The sequence below is a fragment of the Rhinopithecus roxellana genome, chromosome 7, assembly GCF_007565055.1.
Source record: "Rhinopithecus roxellana isolate Shanxi Qingling chromosome 7, ASM756505v1, whole genome shotgun sequence".
Lineage (NCBI taxonomy): Eukaryota > Metazoa > Chordata > Mammalia > Primates > Cercopithecidae > Rhinopithecus > Rhinopithecus roxellana.
In genome coordinates this window covers 16,482,586-16,493,540 of record NC_044555.1, presented here as the reverse complement: position 1 = coordinate 16,493,540, position 10,955 = coordinate 16,482,586, and the positions used below count along the sequence as shown (strand labels likewise).

The 10,955-nt window shown below is 46.3% G+C and overlaps 1 protein-coding gene across 1 annotated transcript in view; it reads left to right on the top strand.

Annotated features, from left to right (window-relative positions):
- POLA1 (DNA polymerase alpha 1, catalytic subunit) overlaps positions 1-5,234 on the top strand; it is a 314,584-nt gene extending 309,350 nt beyond the window's left edge. The window contains exon 37 of the mRNA XM_010353227.2: positions 4,040-5,234. Within this exon, the coding sequence (XP_010351529.1) occupies positions 4,040-4,185 (146 nt within the window). The 3' untranslated portion in view covers positions 4,186-5,234. The remainder of the gene's footprint in view (positions 1-4,039) is intronic.
- Positions 5,235-10,955: the final 5,721 nt, after the last annotated feature.

The following is a 10,955-nucleotide window of genomic DNA, read 5'->3' as shown; positions in this document are numbered from 1 at the left end:
CCACCACCAGGCTGCAGCAAGCCTGTGTTTATTGAACATGAACCAGACCAATGGTGGAGAGAATTATAATCACACTTCTAAATACTTGTCAGATCAGCCTACAGCCTAGTAGAGCACTTGAGCTAAACCATGGATATTTTATTCTTCTTGAAGGCTGTGTTTTGGTATTAACAAAGAAGAAGAAAAAAGAAAGAAAACTGAAGATAATTATTTCTAAGTAGGAATGGAACTGGATAGTGGACTAACAGACTCTTCAAGCCTCCAGAAATATTTTAGCATCTAAGATGTGATTTAATGGGTGAGAATGGTCCTCTAGGCATTGGCTAATCGATAAACACATTGATCACTGTGTGTGCCTGGCACCGTGCCTTGTGAATTTTTTTTCTAAGTAAGAATTGACTCAAAGATGATTTCTTTTCATTTCTTACTTTGAGAAATGTTTATGTACTTGCCATTTGATGTGGGGCCCTAAATGTCTTTGTGTTTAAAATATGGATGTCGCTTGAGATCTCTCAGGTACTGTGCATAGCCGGAAGCTCAGTTATACGGATTGATATTCAGGAAAAAGGCAGGCCAGAGGCTCCAGCAGCTCTCTGTAGGTCGGATGGCTCTACATGTAGAGAGCGTAGAGGGGTGCAGTTTTCTTTCAAATTTTTCTAAAGCTTCCTGCATTCCACCCCTTACTGCAAAGCTCACGTTGCATTGAGGGAGGGAGGCTATGGATTGGAAAAGGTGGGAGAACTGAGAACTGTATGGTGGGAAGCCATGCAATTAAAAAAACTGACTGAAATTATTACCTGATTTCATAATTGACAGAATATTTAATTCAGATATAGTAAATTGACACACCTCTACACAGAGACAATTATGACTGACTGTATAACACCTGACAGAATCAATTATAACTGACTGTTGTTTGATACCTTTGCACAGAAATAAATGAAACAGACATTCAGAACAGAGACGGCTGCTGCCTGTGTGCCTAAGCCTGCCTTAATTAAAAGAAAATAACCAGTAGGCGATGTTAAAATGTCTTTGCCTCGTGGTTTCTAGTTCAGTGTGTTTCTTTAAGTCCAAAAAGGGTTTTATAAAGAGTAGAGCTGAAAAGAGATTTTTGGTTTACTGACATGGAAGTGAAATATGTGAAGTAGAGATAGTTTCTCCTTAGATGGGAGAATACTCCATAATTTTAATAGAGCTAGCATTTTATTTGATCAGTTGACTTTTATATAAACTATTTAAGAAAGGTCAACCTGCAGATGTTGGTCTAGCTCATCCCATATAGGAAAGAATGTAATTTTCTTTATTTTGAGGTTTTAGATTCTAATCAATATAAATCAACTTTTAAATGAGCAGTTCATTTTGTTGTCTGATAAAATATTTTGTGAATAATTAATGTCTAGACTACCCTTTTTTTCCATCGTTTTCATAGGGGTTAGGGACAGAATATTTTTGGTAATTAATGTATAACCACAAGGAATCAGAGCATGTAGAAAGGACCAGAGTAAATAAGCTTTACATACGTATTCCTCGAATGTTATTCGCAAGAAAAGTTTAAAAAGGAGATCAGCTTTGCTGGTGTATTAAGATGAGCGATTTCTGGGTGATACTTCAAGCCATTAGAGTGTATTTCAGTGACACACTTGTGTGTAGGAAGAGCATTTCCTCCCCGATCTCGACAAAGGTTGGCTTTGTGGTGCTGGTGGCGGAGACAGCAGTAACCAGGGCCAGTGGCATCTCTGTGGACAGGGATGGGATGGCTGCGAATCTTCTCTGCCTCTTGCCTAATGGCATGTTGGAATGTTTTAACAGTTGTTGGGCGCTTGACCTGCAGCACCTGAGGTGATGGTCTTGTTACTGGTAGGCTGACTCTCAAAACCAAAGCAGGGAAAGGAATCAGGGTTTTACTGGCCGCATTAACTGGCCTCCACCATTTAACACCTGTATTTTCCCTTGAGTTATAAAGTGGTGGGTGCAGTATTGACACAAACAGGGTAACAGTTTACTGTGAGGCCTAACGTGGGTGGCCCAGGTGCCTAAAGGGGGAAGAGAAAAACCAGGAAGTAGGGGTGACTCCTCCCCCCCCCCCACCCAAGCCCCTGCCCCTGACGCGGCCTGTGACAGCTAGTCCAGTTCTGTTTCCTAGAAGACCTTCCGTATGTTATTGATTAAATTCTCATTGGGAAAGCAAGTGGGAGCTTTTATCTGCATCTCTAACTGGTGTGGAATGGTGCCTTGGCCGTATTGACTGGCTATGGGATATGCTGGCGGTCACAGTTGTCTTTTACGAGGAAGAGCACCAAGTGACGCTGGTTGTCATTCTAACTCTGCTGTGTGGCAGCGTAAATAGTCCCCTTTCTAACCAACCTGGTGGGAAAAGTCAATATCCCATCAGCAGAGGAGGTAAACACATCAGGAGCTATGTCCTCTCTTTTCCTCCCCTGCTCTGTATTACCGCAGCTCTTTAAATGTGCTCTCCCCAGTCATCAGATGCATTTGTGTCATTCACATGCACGGGGTTGCTGGCCTGCAGCTCTGGCCTGCCGGGAGGCACTGGTTGGGGCCATTGTTGTGTATTCCCAGACTCGGATAATTAGAACTTTCAAATTGTCTTTCTGTTGCAGCCCCACTCTCTTTTTCCACCCCTTTTGGGGATTTTAATTCTCTATTAAACCTGTGGTTCTTTAAAGGACAATTTATGTAATTCAGAAAAGGTTGTGGAGAGCAAATGTGAATGTATAGCCAAGAAACAAAAATCTGGAGTCTGAGTTTTCGTTTTCCAGGTGTTTTATGGACTTGGGTGTTGCTGTTGTTGGAGGTTTGCTTTCTGTGAGTGGTGCACTCTCCCCTCCATGTTTCCTTCCTGACCGGTTCCTATCGGGAGGTGCTGGGCAGCCTTGCTGCTCCCAGGCCCTTTGGCACAGGCCAGCATCTTATGGGGGCGGAGGCCTCACCTCAGGCCTGTGCATGTTTATGTGGGAGTAGTGATGCAGTGGCAGGGGGAGTAGGCAGAAGTGAGCCTCTCCTCAGGTGCAGGCTGGGGGTTCTGGCTACCTGGGTTTGCGTGTCTACAACCCTGATTACCTGCTGTGTAACCTTGGGTAAGTGACTTAACCTCCCAGTTTCCTAAGCCATCAAATGGGGATGGGGGGCACGGTGGGCGGGAAAGCAGCCTCTCCAAACACCTTACTGGGTTCCTAAACAAACATAGTGTCATCCCCCATGTGATCACCATCTTCACCCAAAAGATCAGACCTGAGCATCACAGCCCCACTGCTCCTTTAAAAGAACAACATGTAGAAGTAGCAGGCTCTGGGAAGGGAAAGGAGAGGGATCTTTTCTCTGACTGGTAGCACCCTGCTCTGAAGGGAAAGGCCAGGGATGAATGTGTTGAAGGAGCAGGAGTGCCGCATATCCTGAGTTCACACAGTGTGGACAAAGAAGAGCAAAGAAATCTTGGCCGTGGACAGACAGGTGCCCTCGGGGCCACTCACCTCTCGCCTCTTTCAGCAAAGAAGTTTTGTTTAGCAGAGGGAAGTGAACTGGAGGGACTAGAAGAAGCTGTCTAGGCCCAGCTGATCTGGGGAGTTGGGGCTGGAAGGCACCAGAGGCCATAGCTCCCTTTGAGACTAGGTATTTCCTGCCACTTCCAGACTTCGCAAGCAGTTGCATGCATGTGCTTGCAGCACCCATGAAAGTGGTGTCTGCGTGTAGAGCTCACCTTGTCTGCTGCACATGAGCGTGCACCTGCAGTTCACATCAGTAGAGGCTGGCCCCGTCCCCCAGTGTGCTGAGTCAGCTAGGTGCTGAGAGGCGGACAGGCAGGAGAAAGGAAGAGAAGCTTTCACAGAGGAATGGTGGGCAGGGTCTGCATCTGACCGGACCCAGGGGTAGACCAGAGATAAGATGGTGGAGATACAAATGGAATCAGCATCCTCTTCTCTGGTGGAATACTGAATGTTTTTTAAAGAAACTACCTGAAACTTCTAATCTCTCTCTCTCTCTCTCTCTCTTTCTCTCTCTCTCTCTCTCTTTTTAGATAAATTGAAGAAGCAATTTTTTACCCCCAGAGTTCTGCAGGAGTACAGAAAACTCAAGAACACAGCAGAGCAATTCTTGTCCCGAAGCGGCTACTCCGAAGTGAACCTGAGCAAACTCTTCGCTGGTTGTGCTGTGAAATCCTAAGGGAATCCCAGGAGTAACCAAAGAGGGGGTAGTTGAAAAATCCCAGCTTCCTCTGTGCCTCCGCTCTGGCCCTTACTGCCCTTCCCGCATCTGTTTCTCCCTTGGAACTGTGTCTCATGTTTGTGTGAATGTAGACAGGAAAGGGGGCTGCAAAAATGTTGACTCTAATGTTCCTAAGCATCATAGAAGTTCCTGTCTTCATATTAAGATGTACTGCTTTAAAACACAACTCCAGGGCCCTTCCCCAAGCTCCCCTCCCCAAGGTCCTGAAGACCCGGTTTCTGAGGTCTGAGGGAGGGAAATTGCTACTTGGATTGAGAGTAGCTGGAATGTAAGTGACCCCAGGCTTTGCCTCAGGGCCTTTAGCCTATGTCCCCCCCCCCCCCAACATAAACAGAGGTTCTCAGAGCCTGACTGAAGAGCTGACATTTTGCTTTTTCACACGCCAATTAAACCCGATCTAAATCCAAATGCTTCTCCAGCCATCCAGGAGTGAGTGTCCTTTTCAGTCTTGTCTTTTATATAGGTAGCTGAGGGGGGAGATTTAGAAGCCTTGCACTCACTAAATAGATTAAACAGAGCAGGCTTGTTTATTGAATTGCTCCAAAGTCCAACAGACACACACTGAGCAGGTGTTTTACACTCACATTCCCTTTTTGCCCCTTAAATAGAAAGTGCAGGTAAAGGTTTACACAACAAGAAAGCACATTAAAAATAATTTCATACTCTTAACAGTCCATTAACATGTGTAGGGCTTGGGGTGAGGATCACTGTGTTGTATTCAGAAAAATTGGGGGGAGGGATGCTTAATTGGCCCTGGTGCTTCCTATTTTTTTCTCATTTCTTCAGAATGGGACCCTCTTTGGCAGCAGCAAAATATATTTCAGTATGGCAGTCTTTCCTCTCTTACATTATTGGTAAGATTATACTAACAAAATGTTTCCCCTTGTACAACTATGCTGTGTTTTTTAAAAACATTGACTTGTGTTTTTATAAAAGAAAACGTATGTTGTGCCTTCTACTTAAGAATAAAGTTTTCTAAAGGGAAAGCAGTTGTGGTGAATCCTTACCAGGTGCAGTTGACTAGAGAGGCAGCAAGGAGTAACATGTGACTCGAGCCAGTTGCTGTGGCACACACCTGTAGTCCCAGCTACTCCAGAGGTGGAGGCAGGAGGATGGCTTGAGCCCAGGAGTTCAAAGCAGCCTGGGCAACTTAGTGAGACCCCCACCTCTAAATACACACACACACACACACACACACACACATATATATATATATGAAAGACTAGAGGCCATCCCCTTTTCAAACCTCAGCCCAGTTTCTTCATAGCCACCTCTATCAGAACCCAGCTCAGGCGTGCACAGCATGATATTTGGTTGAATGTTCTGAGAAACATTCAGAATTTCTGTGACTTTAGGTCATTTAACAGATGAAGTATGGTTTCTTATGTGCTTTGCTAACTTAGCCAAGCCAAGAAACCAGCAGTGTCTCTTTTTGAAGAGCAAGGCCTAGGGCTCCTGAGAGAAAAGCGCCCCCCAAGAAAGGTCCCCCTGGTGAAGGAATACTGATAGGTTAAGCAGTGGAAATGAAGCTGCCTTTTGCATTGCTTTTTCTTTTTATTTCTCTTCCTCACCTCCCCTCTGGCTCCCATCCCTCTCCTTTCTCCTCCTGCTCTTAGACTGAGATTCTAAGTAGAAACACTGTGGGTTTCGAGCCCTGTCAGTTAATTAACTAACTTGGTACTTAGTGTGAGCTCTGCAGTCTGTCACAAACTGGAGCACCCACGGTGCTTCAGGAACTAAGGGATTAATGTGGTCTTATTGCTCCCCTGGTCAACTCTTTCAATAATTGCTATTCTCACATAAGGTTAGGGAGACGGCTCTCTTAAGTCTGCTTCCTGAAGGGAAGGCATGTTTTCCTTGATTTCTGGGATCTGGAATGCTATTAAATATAAATAGTTATCCTGAACTTGATCATCAAGAAACTCCAAGAGACTCAAGTAACTTCTCACTGGATTGTTTCTTGTCTGTGCCTCTAGATTATAACTACCCTGAAGGCAAGGACTATTTCTCTAGAATGTCAGACATTTCTAAGTACCATGCCTGAAAAGAGCTAATGCAGCAGTTGATGTTTTCTTATTGGGATCTGTTAGAACTCCAGGCACCTAAGGATTCCAGAAGTTTGTGGAAGGTTGAAACTGCAACTTTAAGAATTCCAGTGAATCTCTGTTAGAAGATGGGAATATCACATACTTACTTTTCTCTGAGAGAGATTTCTACTCCTTGATTTGCGTTGGTTGATAGTACACCAGGCAGAACTGAGGCAGAAACTTTGCCTATCTTATTTGTAAGGAGAGAGGTGACCCGCAGGTCTCCGTGGACTCTGGCACGGGTCCTAAACTCAAATTCTAAAAGTGAATGGATGAAGCAAACCAGGTTCACACTAGAGTGAGTGGCAGGGATTGTGGCAAACAGGAGTGGGCAGGTCCTGTCCAAAGGGGCCAGAAGCTACTCAGTGATGCTGGCAGGGATGGGGCCCAGTGTGGCCACATGATCGAGTTTTCAAGAGAAGCCAGGAATCCAAATATTCCACAAAGCTTATTGATTTCTAAACCTTGACAACTAATTTTTTAAAACAAAACTTTAAACTCTGTGTGGGCCAGAGTAAACTTCTGGGCCAAAGTTTATCTGGGCCAGTTGGGAAATTGTACCCTAGAAGAACCCTGTCTCTGGAAAGGACACCTTTTCTGTTTAATTTAGGAACTAGGATTTGACCTATAGTGGATACGTGTACACAAGCTTATCTTGGACACAATCTGATAACCCTCTACTCTCCTACATATAAGGTGCATAGAGGGGCCCAGAAGTGGAAAATCCCACAGAGTATGCTTGATAAGATTTTAATTTGTCCAGAAAACAGATGGAGTTAATCTCGTGACTGTTGCCCAGGATGTGGGGGCTAATCAAAGTTCCAAGAGTGGAATTTGGGAGATGTTGAAGGGGAATGAATTCACTGCGTCTCACCATCACCCCTTTCTCCAGCCCTTGCTACCTCTTACCTTCAACACACACACCATACCCCTCGACATACTTCTTCAAACATCATTTAAAATGAGTTTGGCGGAAGATGCAACAGGAAGGAAACTCCAAAAACAGATGTTCCTGTTTGTTTTAGGGTTTTAAGGAAAACACCAAGCCCCAGACCCTCTTGTCAGGATGCCCGACCCTTTAATTCGATGCTCCCATCCCAAATTTAAAGCTGCCATTCTCTGCTCCTGTCTGTCTCCCTCCCGCCCCCTCTTTCTCCTCTCTCTCTCTCTCTTTCTCACTCCATCTCACCTAAATATTTCTTAATTGAACAGTTTGTGGTGGAGCGTCCTTATAGCAGTTTAATAGATTAACTCATCTCAGCCAGCCTCAAATTTCAGATTAAAATTCCTTCATCCCGAAGGCAGCATTATCAGGTTGTTGGAGGCTGTTTTCAAACCTTGGTTTTGAATAGCAGCGGCTCTGCATTAATTTAACCACTAAGCTAATAAGTAGGTTTCGTTTTGTTATGCTAAGCTTTATTGCTTTTCTTTTGATCAGAATGGTGTTGTTGAGCAAAGCAGCAGACAAGGCATTCTTTGATGAGGGAATTAGTGCTCCATTCTTCCTCTATTATTCATAGCGCAGTGGAATATGTAAGTACCTGAGGGTGTCAAAGGAGCGCAGGTTCTATTGCAAAGTGCTCGCCTTGTTTCTCTCAATAGCTGACTATGAGATGATAAACCGCTTAATACACTGTGCTAATTGGATGAGAGCAAAAAGAGATGGGAATTAAGGCGAGGCAAAAGGAGAAAGTGCAACCAGCCTTCAATTCACTCTTTCACCACTTTAACAGCACCAAAGGAGGCACAAGCTTTCTATAAGCAGACTAGAGGTTTTGTGCAGAGATAAAATGAACGTGTTAGTGGATTCAAGTAATACACTAATTATTGCACAGTATAAATACCACTACTGGTTTTATAACAGGGAGGTAAACTTCTTTTGAGAGGGTTATAGGATTGCTTGGCAGTGGTGTAGAACCTAATAAGGGCCCAGAGTAATAACCCCCTGGATTAACAAAATTGCTGCTTGTAGAAGTATGATTCAGGCTTTTACGAAGATTTCCGGAGAATGAATAAAAATGACTGAATGACATTTCTTAATGTATAACTGGTAATCACTCCCATTTCTTTAAAGGAAAAAAATGTATACTTCAAACTGGACCCTTAATAATGTCCAGGGACAACAAGACTTCTTCCTTTGAAAAATGCTCTCCGCCCCGCCGCCCCGCCAGCTCTCCCCACCGTCAGGTAGTGGGTTTTCTTCTTGCCGCCCCCCAGCCAGGCTGCCACTCTCAGTGAAATATGCAGTTGTTCCGGGGACTTCTGTGTTCCAAAATATCATTTTAGGCCCCATTTAAGACCCCCCTTCATTCAGATACACTCACTTTTGGGTATACACATACACACATGCTCATGGACATTTTTTTTCTCTAAAAGCAAGTTGGGCTAACCTATTATAATTTCCTTTTCTCTCACATCAGCCCCTTTTGTCATTCTAGTAAGATCATACTTAAAAGGATACTAAAGAGAACTACAGGTGCTTTGGCTCTTGATACTACAAATCAAAAACAACAATGTTTGCCCCAATTGGTTGGGGGGTGGGTAGTAAGAGAAAAAAATGGGAAACTGGTCTGAGCCAATTTCAGCATGGATTTTAGTTTAAGTCTGAGTTTCAAGTCCCAAGGAGGCCCAAACTTTCTCAACAGTCACTTTCCCTAATTCTTCCACTTGCCTCCCCACACATCTAAGATGCCCGCCCTGACTACTGTCCACAGTTTGGGCCATGGGTAGTTGGTGACGGAAGGACACCTCTGATAATATTATGCCAAATGCACCCTTTTTGCCTTCCAGGACCTCCTCCAGATCTGGCTAACCTGTCTGAATATGTAGCAAATTAACTTACCCCTTCCCCTCAACCCTCCCACAGAGGCCTGTCCCAGGCTTCAATTACCCCTCACCCCAAGATGCTGTGGGGGTGGCCCTGGGAAAGCAGGTGTTGGGCCATTCTGCCTTGGGTGTGATAGGACACAGCCATGCCCTGAACTAGGCTCTCACAAACTCCCTGGGGCTCTGCATGTCCTCCTCCATGGTGGAAGAGGTTTGCTTAAGGTTGGGGGGGGTCAGCCGCTCCCAGCATTGTGACCAAGTTCCCAGATATTGGGGCCAAATTGGGTTGCCATTCATTAATAATGCTCACAATAAGATTAAATCATTCTGGAAAATCTCATAAAATCCCCCTAAGTACGCTCCAGTGGCTCTTTCCAATCCCCATCATTCAGCACTTGGGGAGGTTTGGAAGGAGAAGAAAATTGGTTTCTTTGCTTTTAATGCTGCTTTGAAAAGATACTCAGAGTTTGTCATGCGTGACATGTCACATGTTTAATGTGGACTTGCTGGAAGTCAGGGGGTCTTTAGCGTGTGATATTTATGGGGAATATTAAGTGCAGAATGAGGTCCCTCCAGCTGGGGAAAGTTGAAAGAATAGGAGGCCCAGGACCGGGCTTGTTTGCAGCATCAGAATGACATAGGATTAAGAGTTTGTAAAACAAGGCGAGGGGTTCTCATTGGCCAGTAATAAATGTAATCCTTGGAGGTAATTTCACGCAATTTGCTTCTGTTCCATGGAAGGGTCAAATGAGAAAAAATGACTTAAAAAAGAGTTCATTAACAGGAAGAATGGTACTGTTTCTCGTATACCATCCAACTAGCAGCCTGGAGGGGGGAAAAGAAGCCCTACTAAACAAAAAGGCAAAATCGACGGAAAATTGATAGTGACCACAAAAAAAAAAAAAAAAAAACCACACACCCAACTTCTTTCCCTCAGTCTTATCCAGCAGTCTCCTGTCTCCTCCCCAAACTCTCCAGCGGTCCTGCCCACCCCAGCAAAGCGGCTTTCGCTCAGGGAGAGCCTGTGGATGTGGAGTCTGAGGGTTTTAGACTCTCAGACCTCCAGTAAGGCCCTAGAAAGTTCCCACTGGGCCTACTAAACCCGGGAAAGGAGTGTGTGGTAGGAATGGTAGTTGGCAGCCGCTCCCCATACCCCAGACCGGGGTCCTTCTTGCGAGTGCCGCCCCCGTGAGTCCAGGGCCAGTGTAGGGTGGCGGTGATCCACCCGACGGCCCAAGTGCCAGAAGCAGCCACCAGCCGGCTAGCCGGGTCGGCGAACTCCCCAACGTTTCGGGCGGTCGGGGTCTCCGGGCGTCTGGACCCGGGGTTGGGGAGGGGGGGGATTGAAGTGGGGAGTGAAGGGGGGTGCAGGATAGGAGGCGAGCCCGGGTCGCGCGGGCTCCAGCGCTGAAGCTGCCGGGCGGGCTGCCCACACCCAGGTGGGCACAGCGCCTGGCAGGCCGCTGACCTCTGCCTGACCTTGCACCCTCCCCTCGGCAGCGCACACTTGCGCCCTGGGCCGCGAGGGGACCCGGCCCCCTCCTCCAGGGCTCGCGCGGAGCCCGACGGCCCCGGCCCGGAGACGCACCCGCGCCCCCCGCGGCGACCGACTGGCCGGCGGCGTGGCGAGGCTGCCGGCCCCAGCTCCGCGATCGCGGTAGTCACGCCGCGGCACCCCCGCACCCCTCCCGCCTGCCCCTCTCCCCAAAGGTCCGGCGCGCTAATTACAGCAAATTGAAACTAATTAAGCTTCTCTTCCCTTTCCCATCACCCTGGGAGAGTCGGCGAGACCCA